The sequence below is a fragment of the Eurytemora carolleeae genome, unplaced genomic scaffold, assembly GCF_000591075.1.
Source record: "Eurytemora carolleeae unplaced genomic scaffold, Eaff_2.0 scaffold725, whole genome shotgun sequence".
NCBI lineage: Eukaryota > Metazoa > Arthropoda > Copepoda > Calanoida > Temoridae > Eurytemora > Eurytemora carolleeae.
In genome coordinates, this window is record NW_019396610.1 from 60,154 (window position 1) to 78,709 (window position 18,556).

Consider the following 18,556-nt stretch of genomic DNA (forward strand, 5'->3'; position numbering starts at 1 on the left):
ATAATCTATTATACCCATGTCAATCGAGAGCTGAGACGGACACTCTATATAATCTATTTTACCCGTGTCTGTGGTATGCGGAGACAGACACTTTATATAATCTATTATACCCGTGTCAATGGAGAGCTGAGACGGACACTCTATATAATCTATTTTACCCGTGCCAATGGAGAGCTGAGACGGACACTCTATATAATCTATTTTACCCGTGTCTATGGAGAGCTGAGACAGACACTTTATATAATCTATTTTACCCGTGTCTGTGGAGTGCGGAGACAGACACTTTATATAATCTTTTATACCCGTGTCAATGGAGAGCTGAGACAGACACTCTATATAATCTATTTTACCCGTGTCAATGGAGAGCTGAGACGGACACTCTATATAATCTATTTTACCCGTGTCTATGGAGAGCTGAGACGGACACTTTATATCATCTATTTTACCTATGTCTTTGGAGTGCGGAAACAACCACTTTATAGCATCTATTTTACTTGTGTCTGTGGAGTGCGGAGACAGACACTCTATATAATCTATTTTACCCGTGTCTATGGAGAGCTGAGACGGACACTTTATAGCATCTATTTTACCAGTGTCTTTGGAGTGCGGAAACAACCACTTTATAGCATCTATTTTACTTGTGTCTGTGGAGTGCGGAGACAGACACTCTATATAATCTATTTTACCCGTGTCTATGGAGAGCTGAGATGGACACTTTATAGCATCTATTTTACCCGTGTCTTTGGAGTGCGGAAACAAACACTTTATAGAATCTATTTTACCCGTGTCTGTGGAGTGCAGAGACAGACACTTTATATAATCTATTTTACCAAAGATTTGTGAAAAATTATTATAAACTTCAAATGAAAGAAGTAAAAATACTTTTTAAGTACTTAAGTCTTAAGTACTGTAAAGAAGATTCAATATGGCCATTTAGACTTAATCCTCTAATTCTAGAAATCTTTCAAAGAACCTAGTATACTGCATGCAGGATGTACTTTCTGTTGAACTCTTTTAACCTTAAAAGGACTGTAAGCGTGATTTCAAGCTCCTCCATGCAAAGATGGCAATGCAAGATTCACAACGGTACCCTCAAACTAGACTGACCAATGTTGTCAGATTCTCACTAATTTCGTTGGATACTCTAATATTTAAACAAAGAGCTTTCTTTGCTCGATGAACAGTCAAAGGTTCAAAGGTAGGGTTTCCATTTGCAATTGTGGAAAGATCGCGCAAAACTGTAGCTGGCTAACTTGTTTGAACAAACTGTTGTAATAGATTCAAAAGATATTTGCATAGAGGGTCACGAAGAAATGACGCTTACAGTCCCCTTTAATTAAGTTGGTTTTAGTAAATCTTGGTTTCATTGGGGGATAGTTCAACTACAAACTTAAAAAGTAAAAAAAAAGTTTTGATTTTTATTGAACGAAAATTTTACGAAAATGGACGAAATTTGTGATTTTTAAAATTAACTGCATCTAAAAAGTGCATTCTGGTGCAGCTGAGTTAATTTTGCTTTCTAGATTTGTTTTAAAATCTTTCTAATTTATGGAATTTATAATTTGATTGGTTTTTCATGTTTTTTCATTTTTATTCTGAATTCAAAATATATTCATCTGTATATTCTCACAGGGAATGGGGGAGCGACGTTATTTAATAAATCTACTACCAGAGAGTATAATGAAATTTGCAACACTATACAAAGTCACCAATGCCGAACTACTAAGTGCTTTTTATATTTTATTTATATTTATATTATAAGTCCCTCCCTTCCCCCGGGAATATATGAAAAAAAATATCTTTTGTCCTTATTTGGGATAAAAATGAAGAAAGATAAATTAAGGGAAAATTATTTCCATTAACCTTCGTGGGTAATTGAATAATAGAAAAGTTAATAAAGATATTTGATCTTTACAAAGTTAAAGAAAGTTAAATGGAGTGTTCGTGAAAACTAAATTCAATATCGATCTATATCGCTACTAATTTTATTCTTATCTGTTCTGTATATAAGGAGAAAATGAATAAAAACGTCTTATACCTATATCGTAAACCTATGAGCGTATCGTTCACTCAAATTTACAAAGTTGCATTATTCCATTCAGATCATAAAAAATTCAATTAAATTTAAAATCAACCATTTAGATATTACAAACTATAACGACGATTTTTTGTCCGCAAGGTGTATCTCTCAAGTAAAATCCCTAAAAAACGTTCCCTTTAAGGATTAATCTTTCTCCAAAAAGCACTACAATACTATACAATACTATACAATACTATACAATACTATACAATACTGTACAATACTATACAATACTATACAATACTATACAATACTATACAATATTATACAATACTATACAACAATACTATACAATATTATACAATACTATACAACAATACTATACAATATTATACAATACTATACAATACTATACAATACTATACAATACTATACAATACTATACAATACTATACAATACTAAACAATACTATACAATACTATACAATATTATACAATACTATACAATACTATACAATACTATACCATACTATACAATACTACACCATATTATGCAATACTTTACAATATTATACATTACTATACAATACTATACAATACTATTCAATACTATACAATTCAATTGCACATTTTACTTCTAAACCAAAAAGAGCCTGAGTTGAACGATGTTTCTTCATTAAAATGTTTCAAATATCATACAAGGACGCTATGTTGAAAACGCACTACGTATATTAAGGACGTCATCCATATGTACACCTCAGGTCATACATACAAGGACGCTATGTTAAAAACGCACTACGCATATCAAGGACGTCATCCATACGTACACTTCAGGACATACATACAATGACGCTATGTTAAAAACGCACTACGTATATTAAGTATGACATACATACATACACTACAGGTTTATATTACAGAACTAGCTTGAGAACCCAGCGTTGCCCGAGGTACTTATAGCTACTCCCGCCTTTTACCCACACAATTTTTCCCTATACAAGTAGACCTACTTCATTTAGAATCTCAGAACCAAGCTAAGAACATTCCCGTGGTTCTCCAGAGTTTCCCAATGAAAATTTGAGACAAGTCGGCCAACGGGTTCAGAGGCGCAACTAGGGGGGGGGCGGCCGGGCGACTGAGTTATGATCGGACACACAATCAAACAAACTGACAAACAGAGATTACATCTAATTACATATATAATATACCTCCGAACCCCCAGGCTACAAGACTGTAGATTGAAAACTTGAGATTTGGAGATCCTTTTCGTGGAACCTGGATAAATAATAAAATATAAAAAGTGTAAAAAAAAATTAGAATCATAATTTCTTTTTTATTTGAAGAGTACACAAGTACCAAAATATATAACTTAAAGGATACCATGGTGAATCGGACATGACACTCTACTAATGGAGGGTCGCTTTAATTTACACTTGTAGAGCTGGGCATCTTTTTTGTCAAGAAACAAACATTTTGAGAACGAACGAAATTGTTTGTTAAAAAGGCGTTATTCAGAAAAAAACGAACGATAGACTTGGATCGTTCAGAAAAAAAAGAATAAATCATTGTTTTTTTTTGACACGAACGAAAAAACGAGAAATTCAAAATATTTTGAAAAACCTTGGCGGTTTTTCTGAACGAACGATTTTTTCGAAAAACATTTTTTTTTAAGATAGGGATATCTTGTGTTAACGATTTTTAAACAAAATTTTTAAAACGATCAAACCGAACAAACTATTTTATTGAACAAACGATTTTACCGAACAATAGTTTAGTGAGAAGACGATCGAAAAATGTGGAAAATGAACGACAATTGTGAGATCAAACGAAATCAATATTTTTTTGAACGTTTGAAAAAATAACATACGCAATGGGTCGTTCACGAACGGTGAACGATCGAAATGAGAAAAAAACCAAACTTGCCCATCTCTAGTAACCATGGTTTACCCAGACAGATATTATCATCCCATATAAAACTTTCAAATTTAATTGAGAGAAAAAATTTTTAAATTTTATTTGGATAAATATTGAAATCTTACATATGGTAGTACATAAAAAAATTGGACTAAATTTCGTTTAGAATCTATTTTCATTAATCTTTTTTCATTATAGTAATGATGTCAAAAATTAAAACGAAAATGTTGACAATTGTTGAGAATGGGGGGNGGAAGCTAACATTTTCTATATTTGAGCTAGGAAGCTAACATTTTCTATATTTGAGCTAGGAAGCTAACATTTTCTATATTTGAGCTAGGAAGCTAACATTTTCTATATTTGAGCTAGGAAGCTAACATTTTCTCACTTTTCTAACTAACACAGGCCAGAACATGCCAGAACATGCCAGAACAGGCCAGAACATGCCAGAACAGGCCAGAACAGGCCAGAACAGGCCAGAACAGGCCAGAACATGCCAGAACATGCCAGAACAGGCCAGAACATGCCAGAACATGCCAGAACATGCCAGAACATGCCAGAACATGCCAGAACATGCCAGAACATGCCAGAACGAATCTATATATAGACCTACTTCCAGTCATTGGATTTAAACATTTTATAGCTATTTGGAAACCTATAACAAAAGCAATCAGATTGCACAATTTTTGCAATGAAATTTTGCACAGATGCCTTTAATTGGAATTTGCACATTTTCAGTTTTTCTTGAAAACGCATTAAGGTTTTAAAAATTTTTTAAATGTTTTTGCATATTTAAATTTGCTGGGTCAAGAGCTTTTCAAAAATGTTTAATTTGTTGCAAATTGCGCAATTTTTTTTTGCACAATTTTTGCTTAATGACTACATTTCGCAAAAAAATATTTGGAATTTTTTCTCCAGATTATTGAAATTGAGCCCAAGGGACTTCCAAAAATGTGTCAAATGTTATAGATTTGTATAACAATAAGAAAGTAAAGGGGAGGGGGCAATTTGACCCCCTCCCCCGGGAACCAGGCATGAAACCAGACGTCAGGATAAGTAGGGTTAGATTATGCATTTAGTTCCTAATATAAAAGGAATTGACTTTTTGCCACACACACCAATTTTCTCATTTCTCTATCTTTGAAACCTAATTGTGAAAACCTTTGATATTTTAAACTTAGATACTTCATCTAACAAAATTCATAGTTTGGAATATCAAAGGTACACAACAATGCGTTGCAAAGATAAAGAAACTAACAAGTTAGAGTTTGTAGCAAAAGGTCATTTCCTTTATCCCTGATTTTGTAAAATAAACTGAGTTCTCCGTGAGTAAGAAGTATCCTGTGTTGCCACTTAGCATAATACGAGGTTAGGTGACATTCGAGATTTTTCTTTTTTTCCTTTTGTTTTGCTTCAAACAAAATATTTACGTTACTCAACAATTTTTTTTATAAAATTTGACTACTTTTTCTTGATGAATGCAATCTTTGAGTTTTGAGTTTTTCAGATTTCTGAAAAAGACGTTTAATTTAAAATCATGATTTTTAAAATTAATAAACTTAATCCTAAACTGGCAGGTTTTTTGTTTACCTAGCACTCTCATTTTTGACAATATCGCCTTGACATTTTTTATTTTCAAGAAAAAAGTAATTCTAGGAAATTTTTGCATTTTTTTTGATTGGCTAGATGGTCGGAAAAATAGAAAAAAATTTGTTTTTGTTTTTGAAAAATGTTAAGATCTTTTTATATTTTTTAACATTTGTCAAAAACAAAACAAAAAAATTTATATTGTTGATTGATTTTTTTTATATTTTTATTTTAATTTATAATTTGAAAACTGGAACGATTATATTCACATAGTTCAAAGTTATTTAAAACCAATTCGAGTGAAGATGTGAACGAGTAACTCCACATTTAGATACATTGAGATGAATTTACAAAACGAAAATTAGTAGAATCTATTTTACGGACTACAGAAGAATTAGAGTTTATATATAAAAATCTGAATTATAAGAACTCTAATCTGAGAAAATAGCACGTTTTGATATAAACTAACAGAATTTGGAAACTCTAAAAAGATAATTTGATTAGTCTAAATTTAGCGCTACGTTGGAAGACATTATATATAGATATAGTTTTTTTTTTCTTTCTTAGTATAGATTAAAGACGCGACCTCCATGAATAAATAATACAAGCGCGTGGAGAATTTACAAAATGATAATATCAATAATAATGATACTAATGAAAATCACCTTAGCTCTGAGAAACGTCCAACAAAGATCAAAGCACATAACAGACATCCAAGCAAACATGGACATACATAAGAAGTACCCGACATAGCCTAATTAAATAGATCAAACACATGATTTCATCGCCTAATTAAATAGATTAAACACATAATTTCATAGCCTAATTAAATAGATTTAAGACATAATTTCAGAGATAAATAGGTAGATAGATAAAATAACATGAGCTGAAAACTTTAGAATGGTGGATATCGGGATTAAGGCTTAATCCACTCTTTTTCTTAATCTCGAGATTAAATATTGCTTGTTCTCCACTCATTTTTAATCTCCAGATTAATTATCCAATCAGGATTAAGGATATCCCATTCTAAAGTTTTCAGCTATGGATAGATAAATAGCATAGATAGATAAAATAACATAGGTAGATAAATAGTATAGATAGATAAATAGCATAGATAGATAAAATAGCATAGGTAGGCAAATAGGTAAATAGATAAAATAGCATAGATAGATTAAAAGCATAGATAGATAATTAGCATAGATAGATAAATAGTATAGATAGATAAATGGCATAGATAGATAAATAGTATTATTTTGTATGTTTTTTAGAATAAGCCCTGAAGATGGTTAAATAAACCGAAAATTTGGCAAAAAGAGTTTTTGTTTCACGGATCTGAGAGTGTTAGATTTTGAAGAATTGTAGATAAATAGTATAGATAGATAAATAGCATAGATAGATAAATAGTACAGATAGATAAATAGCATAGATAGATAAATAGTATAGATAGATAAATAGTATAGATAGATAAATAACAAAAAGAACAGAGTTTTTAAAATAACAATTTTTTATTTTTTATTTTATTCATATTATTACATCACCTGTCCCAACGCAGTACGAAGTGTTGTACTGTATGTTAGCGTTGTACACAACTATTATGTACAATGTTACCAGAAATATGCTCCCAACGTTACTAAAAATTCAACAATTTAAAGAAATAAATATTTTATGCATACACCTTTCAATCTTCGATAGTTGAACCAAAATTGTGATCAAAAAATATATAAATAATTAAAAAAACTTTTGTTATTTTAAGCAAACGAACTTAGTTCACGCCACAAACTCATAATTTCTATTCCCTTATATATCTTTGAACCTGAAGTAAATCTAGAATATTTGATCTAACAGAATTAGAAAAGGAATTGAGTCTTTGTCATAAACTCAAATTTTCCAATCCCTTTATCTTTACAACCTGATAGTCAAAACCTTAGATATTTAAAACTTGATTTGATCCTACATAATTCATAGTTTAAAATATCTAAAAACCGCTACATTAGGTTGCAAAACTATAGAGATAAGAAAATCTTAGTTTGTGGTAAAAATTCAATTTCTTTTTTATTGTAATTTGGTGAAAGTAAATTGAGAATATGAAGCTGTGCTGTGGGTTGTGGCAGAAAGTATAAAACTGCTGTTTCATCAAAAATGAAATTCCGAAAATTAACAGGAACAGGATATGCGGTAGTATTGTGAAAAAGAAGAGAGAAAGGGGGGGGGTAAAGTTGGTTCGATTCAAAAATCATAAAGTCTTTTTTGAATTTGTGCTAGATTATTATGTAATGTAATACACTGTATACAGTGTAAACAGTCTCTTCTATCGACCTGGAAAAAGAAAAAAAATGTAGAATCAGAGTAAGCTGAATTTCTATACAGTAGACGTATTTAAGGAACCATCCAATTTTAAAGTGTCATGTCCGAAGCACAGCGTTACATTTAAAAGCTTTGCATGATCAAAATGAAATAAATATTTGAGTTTTTTTTCATGATATGGTTATTTCAACTGTGGTTTCTTTATAAAAGTGACTTGCTAATTACTTGCTAATTTCCCTCTTGCATATTTTTACTAGAATAATTTTAAACCATGATTCGTAAAAACTTCTTTTAAATATGTTTTAATTTGAAATTTATATTTTTTTAATTTAAAGTTTTAATTTTCTCTTATATTTCAAGCTACCGCTCGTTCATTCTTAGAATATAAGGGTACCGTTGTTAATCTGACAGCTCCTCTTCTGCATAAACTACTTCAAACTTGACAGAGGAAGAAGGTCAAAGGGGGGGGGGTGCACCTTGACACTTTGTGACACCCAATTTTGTACAGGCCGCGTTTAGTTCTAGAAATTGAGATAGAAGGCTGATATTTTGAATTCAGCCTCTAATTTTGGTCGTCTACATGGATCACGAAGAAAATTTGAGATCGGAGATTATTGACCTCCATATTAACCTCCATACTTCCCTCTAATTCACTTAATTTATTTAGTTAATCAGACATATTTTTACACACTTAAACCTACTCACTATATTATGATACATATTTAAACCTACTCACTATACTATGATACACAGTTAAACCTACTCACTATATTATGATACAAAGTTAAACCTACTCACTATATTATGATACACAGTTAAACCTACTCACTATATTATTATACACAGTTAAACCTACTCACTATATTGTGATACACAGTTAAACCTACTAACACTAGGGATGATAGATATACCTTAAAGGGAGTGACCGGCTATGTAAGGTAGTTGAACTGAGTATGCAGTGTTGTTGAAAGCTTCTTTCGGATTCATTTGAGACATATTAAACGTTTTAAAGATCTGTAAATCCTGAGTTTGAGCGCAAATTCGATGTTCAAAACTCCTACTTTGGGGTTGGATACGTTCTAAGAATTAGTTTTTTTTTTAATTATTAAATAACGTCGACATAAAATGTAAAAAAGTTCTACAATAAACTACAGACGTCATGTATAGGAACATGTTTAGAAAATAAAAATTAATCTTTTCATCGAAAATAAGTAATCTTGTTCAATTATTAGTTTCTATTATCTTATTATTCTGGTTCCTCTTTATTCACAAAGAGTTTTTAAGATTTTCTAGAATTATTATTGAAAAGACGACATTTGAAGAATTTGAAGAAATCTGTGAATAAATTCAAAGAAAATTAGAAATTCAATATAATAATAAAAACGAAATAATCGATTTGAGCGTTAATTTATTGACAAATTTCTTTTGAGAAATTTGTTCCTAACCATCCAATTAGACTACTGTATAATTTTTACTTAATTTTCGTTGTCGTTATTTAATAATTAAAAAAAAAACTAATTCTGAAAACGTATCCAACCCCAAAGTAGGCGTTTTGAACGTCGAATTTGCGCTTAAACTCAGAATTTACAGATCTTTAAATAGTTTAATATGTCTCAAATGAATCCGAAAGAAGCTTTCCACAACACTTCATACTCAGTTCAACTACCTTACATAGCCGGTCACTCCCTTAAATCTATTAAAATACAATAAACAAATTACATATATTGACCCAAATAGGATGGGATAAGGGAGTTTGAACTACCGTTTTAAATTTAAACCAAGGATTCAAATTCTTCATTCATTCTTCATTTAACTTTAAATCCTTTGTTCAAATTTGAACCGACAGTTAATATTTCAGCGACATTCATTACATTGTTCTCGGGACATTTCCTCACTCTGTTTTGTTGCCACTTCGCTTTAATTTTTAAAATTAAAAGTTATTGAGCAACAAATAGTATTTTTTTATTCTCTAGAATTTATGATTAACATTTTTACCATTTTACAACTTAATTTAGCACTTTTTTAATTTTTGCTCGCAAATTAATCATTTATGTTAGAAAATAAATCTATGATATACAGCCATCATTATAAATTTGATCTTTTAACACCCAGGGTCCTCCCCCCTTCGCGAGTTTACTTGGACTTTCATGATTAATAATAAATTGTTGGTCTTTTAAAAGGTTTCAATGGCTTGTAAATTTTAAATGAATTTTAAAAACAAACCGCTTTTCCCAGCCCTAGTTTAAACTTAAATTGCATTAAACACAAGTTTTGACAAGCACATTAAATTTTTTAAAAGAAACTTAAACTTTTTTATCAAATTTGATTATAAACTTTAAATTAATAAAAATGTGTCCAACTAAATAACTAATTCAATTTCAAATAAAAAACTCCTCAACCCAAATGAAAGTGTTAGTATGGTAGGCCATTATATCAATATAATTAAGTCAAATGGTTTATTTAAGGTTTTATTGTTAACACGTTTTTTCGAATTACAAGTTTACAAGTTATTAAAGAGAAGCTTTTTTAATTGACTGCTTCTCTTTGTTTCCATTTTTTAGTGTATCCATGCTGTTTGTATTTATATAATTGCCTACCACCTTATATCCTAATGGTTTTATGCTAATTAAAAAATAGAAATATATTCTATATACTTGGATTGTGGCAGCAAATAACAGAGAGAGGGCCGTCGGGTATGGGGGGGGGGCTACAGTGGGACCTTAAGAATTGTGGAATAAAATGACATTATTTTACCAATATCTGATGTTTATTTAATGCATAATTTCCGTTTTTCATGTTCATTAGATCATTCAAGTTTTACAGGCCCCACTGAATGAACAATAGAGGAATCAGGTAGACGTAGATCTTAAAAACATTTCTCACACTAGGAGGCGCTAGTATACATGAAGTTTGTGTTGTATCTGTGGAAACCATAGAAAAGATAGCAAGCAGAATCCTGTTTTCTCTCAGCTTTCTACTGACTCAGTGAACTCTACAGCGGAATACTAATCAAAATGCACAAGTAGCAGCTGTGATCAGACGCCAAGGGGTGACAGCTAGCCCTGGCAGGAAAACCGGGGAAATGGGTGGGGAAGTGTGTGGTTGATTTAAACTTTATATATCTCTATTGTATGAACAACGCTGTGTGGGGGGGGGGAGTATTTTTCAGAAAATTGTCGAATTCCTGAGAACGATACATCCATGTAGGTTCTTGAGCTCTGGTATACTCATGTATACAAGGAATGTTATCAACAAGAACACCTGAATGTAAATACACTGTTACACTCAAAGGATGAGATAATAAAAACGGTCTGAATCTTTGAAGAAATTATCATTTCAAGGTTCAATAAAGGTTCAATATTGTCTTTAAATGGCTTATAATATGATATGAAAAGTCCGTAAGAAGATAATTGTAGGGCTTGCTATATCAGCTAATTAGCTTCTGTTCAAGTTAAATATAATTTCGAAAAATGTTTAACCTCTCTGTCTTACAGAGGTAAAAGAGTTTTTAGAAAATATTGTTCCCAAAAATTATATTTTACATTAACTAATTGGTTGTTTGATATATTGATTGAATTCAATTGAATTCAATTGATTGATTGATTGATTGATGATTGATTACTGGCCTACCTCACTAATGGCTCCGCTGATGGTGTTGATAACTTGAAAAATTCCCTCACTAAAAATATAAAAACAGGTTTTTGTCAATTTAATCCATTAAAATTTTAACATTCTTTTGTCTTTTAGATAGCTATGTTAATAATTTTTAAAACTGATTATCTTCAATTCCATGGTTTCTCTACAAAAGCATGACTTGGGCATTTCTTCTGCAGGATTAAAAGTGAGGATTTATCAGAATTTAGTTTAATAAACGATAATATCTCCCACATTATGATTGATATATTCCTATAAACGATAGAACACATTGTGTATGTCTTGTTTCCATTTCAAATCGCGAGTAAGTATGCTATCTTACCATATCTCTGGAACTGCTGTTTTGTCAATATTTGAATAGATAATGATATTCTTTAATTTCACACAATCTAACTACAAAAAAAAGAGAACTCTATTCTCAACATTACTATAACTCTTATTAATTCCATAGTTCAAAATTCTTGAAAAAGTTTTTTTATCTTCTAAGAATATGAATGTAACATCAATTTTGGAAAGAAAAAATGAAAAAATGTATCCGTAAACTAAAGGATTTTTCTTAACTGAAATACAAATGTATGAACATGCCACTATCGTAAAATAGTTTGTTTGTAAATCAATATGTCTCAATTGTTGTATCTCTGGCTCTAATCTGGATACGGAGATAATAAACATCTAATATTATCTGGATAGGGAGATAATAAACTAGATCTGACAAAGGAGGTTCACTTGAAATTGCCGCAATAATTCTTTTATTTTGATTAACTTCTGTCAGTTTCCAAATTCGATATTTTTTAACGAACTAATTAATACTTTGGAAGAGAATGGAAGTTTCCAGATGACTCCGCAATTTTTCTTCAAACTTTTAAAATTTTATTCAAAACTGTTTCGTACTTTTTTCTTTGTTATTAAACAAAATGTTCATCGTAATATCAAAATATCAAAATGTCGAAATGATTTTAAAATTTTAAAATCCTTATTATAATTAGTTTTTTTTTGGTAAAGTTTATCGAAACTATATAAAAAGCACCACACTTAAGAAAACCCTGTAGCCTAAAGGTTAACCTAATTAAATTTGATTAATTACAAAATATTTGGAAAATTAATTTCATTTTTGGTTAAAAATAAAAAACTATTGAATTATCAGTTGTTTTAATCATATCATTCGCATGCAATTAAGCAACAAAATATGAGATAAATATGTTCTTGCTTGACAATTTAAATATATATTTATATGTATATTTGCGATTTCTGCCTGTTCAAAAACGACTCAACCGATTGGGCCCATTTTTTGTGGCAATTTAAATGACCCCATGAAGGGTTTATGGTCGGTCATTTTTTTTTTAATTTTCAGTGAAAAAAATAAAAATTTATTGATTTTAAAAATTCGCCATGGAATTTGAACAGAAAAATCTGCGAGTGAATTAAAAAAAAAATAAAAAATCTAATTTAATTAAATAAATGTTCTGAAAATAATGGTATTCTTTAAAGTCTAAAAAGAGAACAAGTTGATTTTCATTATATTATTCATGATTTTTTTCTTAAACATTTTCTGCAAAATAATGGTATTTTTAAAAGAGAATTAACTAAAACTGTTTATTTTTTGACTTATAATTAGTTCAACGTTTTATTTAGTTGAAATTAAATGACGGTTTACATAATCTTAAACTCCTCAGGACATGATATGGTTGTTACGATCAAATCTCGGAATTTTTTCTATTGTGAAAGTTTGGTGTTGTCTGGGTTTTTATATTGATCTACCAGGGGTTGTAATCTGGCAGCACATTCATCCATCCACGCTTCATTCATACTGAGAAGAGGGTTGACAAGATTCCAGCTACCTAAGATTCTTCTTAGGCCTGAGAATATAGAGTGCAGGAATCCTTCTGATATACTGGAATGAGGCCCGGGTGCCATACTGATAGGAAACATCACACTCATTGCTCCCTAACATCTGTAAGCCCGGATTGGAATGGATACCCCCAGGTACCTATAGCTGGCAACCATCGACTCTCCCTGCTTGTCCACCATTCCTCTCTTTATCATCATTCACTTGGATCAATCCCACTTGAAGCTTCTTTCTTGTTGAGTAGAAAGCGCGCACCCTTTTGCTGCAAGGGTTGTTGACAGCCACCCCTCCTGTCCTCCTGCATCCGTCAGGTGGTCATAAATGCTTAACCAGATGACGGCTTCAGATGTTTTTGAAACCCCAGGTTTGAGTGGAGTACGGGAATCGAACCCGTGAACACCAGTCTGGATACCAATCCAGTTACTGGCTGTGGACAAGTGTGCTTAACTTCAGTGTTCTAACAAGAACTGTTGTCACACACTCTCCACCCCACCCAACAAACCTCTCCACCCCACCCCACGAAACTGCAATTTGATCCACTAAAGATACAATTCAGAGAAAGACATCGATGAACAAAATTTTTGGATCAAACGATGGAGAAATGACATAAATCGCTTAGAGAAATGTAATTAAAAACTAACATTAAATCAACAAAAATCTGACGAACAAAATTTCTGAAAGATTTTGAAAAAACTATCGTTAGTTTACTGAACGATCGACTGAACGATCGATTGTTTCGGTACATATCAGTACAGCGTGTTAAATGTACGGTACATACCTAACTCTGGTGCAGGAATATTCAGAAGTATTCTTGAATAACTGTTCTTGAAGAATACGTTGGATACAGTAGATTACAACCTCCTCTACTCTCCCTTCCACCAGTATGTTATCAACACAGTAGTTTTCCGTTAACCCGTATTCTAGAAACATGTTATCAATACAGTAGAATTATCCGTTACCCTGTATTCTAGAAACATGTTATCAATACAGTAGTTATCTGTTAACCCGTATTCTAGAAACATGTTATCAATACAGTATTATCTAACCCGTATTCTAGAAACATGTTATCAATACAGTATTATCCGTTACCCTGTATTCTAGAAACATGTTATCAATACAGTATTATCCGTTACCCTGTATTCTAGAAACATGGTATTAAAACTGTAGTTATCCGTTAACCCGTATTCTAGAAACATGTTATCAATACAGTAGAATTATCCATTACCCTGTTTTCTAGAAACATGCCATCAATACAGTTATTATCTGTTAACCCGTATTCTAGAAACATGTTATCAATACAGTAATTATCCGTTAACCCATATTCTAGAAACATGGTATTAAAACTGTAGTTATCCATTAATCCGTTTTCTAGAAACATGTTATAAATTCAGTAATTATCCGTTAACCCATATTCTAGAAACATGGTATTAAAACTGTAGTTATCCGTTAACCCATATTCTAGAAACATGTTATCAATTCAGTAATTATCCGTTAACCCGTATTCTAGAAACATGGTATTAAAACTGTAGTTATCCGTTAACCCATATTCTAGAAACATGTTATCAATTCAGTAATTATCTGTTAACCCATATTCTAGAAACATGTTATCAATACAGTATTTATCCGTTAGCCCGTATTCTAGAAACATGTTATCAATACAGTAGTTATCCGTTAACCCATATTCTAGAAACATGTTATCAATACAGTAATTATCTGTTAACCCACATTCTTGAAACATGTTATCAATACAGTATTTATCCGTTAACCCGTATTCTATAAACATGTTATCAATACAGTAGTTATCCGTTAACCCATATTCTAGAAACATGTTATCAATACAGTAACTATCTGATAACCCGTATTCTAGAAACATGTCATCAATACAGTTATTATCTGTTAACCCGTATTCTAGAAACATGTTATCAATACAGTTATTATCCATTCCTTTATATCTAAACCAGTTTAAATATAAACTGTAATGATAAATAAACATAAAGAAATCAAATTGATTTAAAGACGCATAAAAACCTCAAATTTGAAAAATTGTTTAATTTGTTTGCTTATATTGTGATGTGCGAAGGAACTGCTCTGTAACCTCTGAGAAAAGAGATACGGAGAAACTTCTGATTTTTCTAAACATATCTAATCCCACCGTTCAATAGTATTCAAATCTAACTTTTTAAAAGTGTCAAACATTTATTGAAATTCTATGTTTGGACTGAGAAAGATAAAACACTTTTCTGTTTACTGAGTTTTCTTAAAGTTCATATTTCAACTGCGGTCAATTTCCTGTTTACAGCAATATGTATTTATGTCTATTTATAACATAATAATATAATAGATAATAGATAGAATTTGATAAAGAACCTTTATATTTCTATGACACACCCTTTTTCAAAGATGAGAAATGTGGCGAAACAGAAATTACTTTACTTTACTTTTAATTGATTCTTTTTAAACTATGTTTACCCTTCAAATATAGACTTCCATTTTGTAGTAGATAGTATTCATCCAATTCATCCAGCTTTACAGTTTCCTGAATATATATTCATATATTTTGTAGTAGATTGTATTCATCCAATTCATCCAGCTTTACAGTTTCCTGAATATATATTCATATATTCTGTAGTAGGTAGTATTCATCCAATTCATCCAGCTTTACAGTTTCCTGAATATATATTCATATATTTTGTAGTAGATTGTATTCATCCAATTCATCCAGCTTTACAGTTTCCTGAATATATATTCATATATTTTGTAGTAGGTAGTTTTCATCCAATTTATCCAGCTTTACAGTTTCCTGAATATACATTGATATATTTGAGTTTTGTCAAAGGGGGTCAATCGGTTTAGCCGTTATAACGTTTATTGGATACAAACAACAGACAGACACCCAGACGAACAAAGTATTTAGATATATGGAATTAGGTAAGGAACTCTTTTATTCAATATTTTGTGGTAACGTTTTTTTATTGCTAAACGAGATCGAACTTCTGGGTTGTTTTCCATCACAGTGTGCAGTACAGTACAGTGCAGTACAGTACTTCAGAATATATAACATAACCCCATACTAACTGTGATCTTGCCAGGCTACATTTGTTGCATAAAACGTGCTGGCCCGACTCTAAACTGGTTAGCCTGACTGGACAGCACGACTGAATGCACATACAGTACAGGTTGTACCAGCACGGATTATGCAACTTTGAGACTGGGGTGTCGACTGAAGACTCATTTGAAGTATTGTACCAAAAAATCTACCTTAAAGCAGCTAGAACAAGTAGTACAGTACATGTACATGTATCGTACGGTACAGTTCAGTCCGCCAATTAAATAATCTTTTTAGACATATTAATGTGTCCTTACCTTACAGTTAACCAACTTGTTTGGGAAGAGTTTGTTTAGTTGAAGAAACTGATGATGATAAGAAACCTGTACTCCTCCCTCTGGGACTGGTTCTATAAAACAACAAATATATATCGTGGGACCCATTCATCTTTAGAGTAGGAAAATTGTAGTTTAAGCAATAATTATTTTGCGTATTTTATGGTTTTTACCAGAAGCTTGAAAATCAGCTGTTTACGTGATAAGGGTCTATGTACGCTAAACACAGTTCAAATTCTATGTTTAATTGGAATATTTGAAATATAACTTGATTCTAACACTAGTTTAACAGTCATCTTCCTTTACCACAATATTTTGGGCATTCAAGTTCAAATTACTTGACAGACTCTTAAATAAATATTTTACGACCTATATCATCATATCATCATTTATAAATATTTGATGTTTCGAAAATTTTAAATTTTTGCATTTTTGGTTTAATGATTATCCCCCTTTGTGAAGGATAGAAAGGTTTACTGATAATTTTGTGAAAAAGGGGTTTTCACAGCATTTTTGGTGCTAATTTATTTAAATTTTTTATAACGTTTCAAACTAATTGTCATGCAAACAAATTTGTACCAAATGTTCTAGGGCTTCATTAATTTTAATTTGTAAATCTGAATGTTTAGTGTATTTCAGTTTATTTTTTATTTTACAATCAAGTATGAGAAAAACACTCTCCACTAAATGCTATTATATCTTCGGTATGTGTATTTCAAATTTCGGCAGAATGCATCGAAATCTTAGCTGAGGGTGATTCGGTTACATATTAAAAATTCAAAACATCATATTTTTCTCCAAAGAATCAGTTTTGTCAATTACAGTGTACAGTACATCCTAGTTGAGCACACTTGTTAGAAATTCATACTTTCCGGTCATTTATTTCCGAACTGTGTACTGCAGTTGCATGCTGCATATTGTTGTTTATAAACAGTTTTATATTGTAAACAAGACAAGATTTAGAGGATTTGTTAGGGACGAAAGAAAATCACAAGGGGCAGAGAATATCTTGGGTGGTAGGGGTGGGGGGGGGGGGAAGGTTGATCATCTTTGTCTATTGTTTCCCCGAAATAGGCTTTAAAATATTCTCAGATATATTCAAAAATAATAAGTTATCATGGAACACATATAAGCTTTCAATCTTAAATGCAATTCACTATGGATATCCCTGAACTATGGATTTCCGTGAACTATGGATATCCCTAAACTATGGATTTCTGTGAACTATGGATTTGTCTAACAAACATGATTTACTAGAGCTTTTACTTTGCTAACAAGGGCTCAACAATGTTCTGTTTCACCATTTTTGCGCAAGCCAGAATAAAAATTGCGCGAATCGTTAGGCAAATATTTACTTTAAAAAAGAAAAAGGGTGAAGAATCCGGCCCTTTGGCGGGAAAAATTTAGATGTTGATAAAAGAAAAACCTCGGTCAAACAACTTTGAACACCGCGGTTTTATACCTTAAACATGAACAAGAGTCCAGAAACTTATTATTGAATAAACAATTCGTATTCATGACTTTCATTTTGCATTTATTTAGGGCCAGCGTTTCATAAAAAATCTTAAAGACACTCGGTCGAAATAAAAATATATTTCAAATAACTTTTTTTATTCTAAAACTGAAAACACAAATTTGTATAAAACCATAGATTTTTAGAGAAAAAAATTAAGTGTTGAAGTGTTAACGAACTGTTCGTTTAAATCTCTAGAAAGCCAAAAAACGAAATTAGTGTGGATAAAACATTCGCTTTGTCAATATTTCTAAATTTTATATGATTGCTTCTTTAAAAAGATTCTGCAAGTAGAAAAAAACATATGAAAGTCTTAAAACATATATGTTTTTACTTT

At 31.2% G+C, this 18,556-nt stretch overlaps 2 protein-coding genes across 3 annotated transcripts in view; one reads left to right on the forward strand and one right to left on the reverse strand.

Annotated features, from left to right (window-relative positions):
• LOC111706251 (probable G-protein coupled receptor Mth-like 3) overlaps positions 1-18,556 on the reverse strand; it is a 65,942-nt gene that overhangs the window by 35,827 nt on the left and 11,559 nt on the right. The window contains exons 10-17 of the mRNA XM_023479078.1: positions 16,689-16,780; positions 15,795-15,861; positions 14,104-14,245; positions 11,456-11,504; positions 11,010-11,086; positions 7,060-7,151; positions 6,187-6,275; positions 3,229-3,295 (exon numbers count right to left, since the gene is read on the reverse strand). Coding sequence (XP_023334846.1) covers positions 3,229-3,295; positions 6,187-6,275; positions 7,060-7,151; positions 11,010-11,086; positions 11,456-11,504; positions 14,104-14,245; positions 15,795-15,861; positions 16,689-16,780 — 675 coding nt within the window. The remainder of the gene's footprint in view (positions 1-3,228; positions 3,296-6,186; positions 6,276-7,059; positions 7,152-11,009; positions 11,087-11,455; positions 11,505-14,103; positions 14,246-15,794; positions 15,862-16,688; positions 16,781-18,556) is intronic.
• LOC111706252 (heterochromatin protein 1-binding protein 3) overlaps positions 12,233-18,556 on the forward strand; it is a 30,080-nt gene continuing 23,756 nt past the window's right edge. Inside the window, exons 1-2 of one of the 2 annotated variants that reach the window (XM_023479082.1) lie at positions 12,233-12,246; positions 15,428-15,434. The gene's annotated coding sequence lies outside the window, so the exon portion shown is untranslated. Of the gene's footprint in view, positions 12,247-15,427; positions 15,435-17,658; positions 17,664-18,556 lie in introns of both variants that reach the window. The other variant, XM_023479080.1, reaches the window with a different exon arrangement.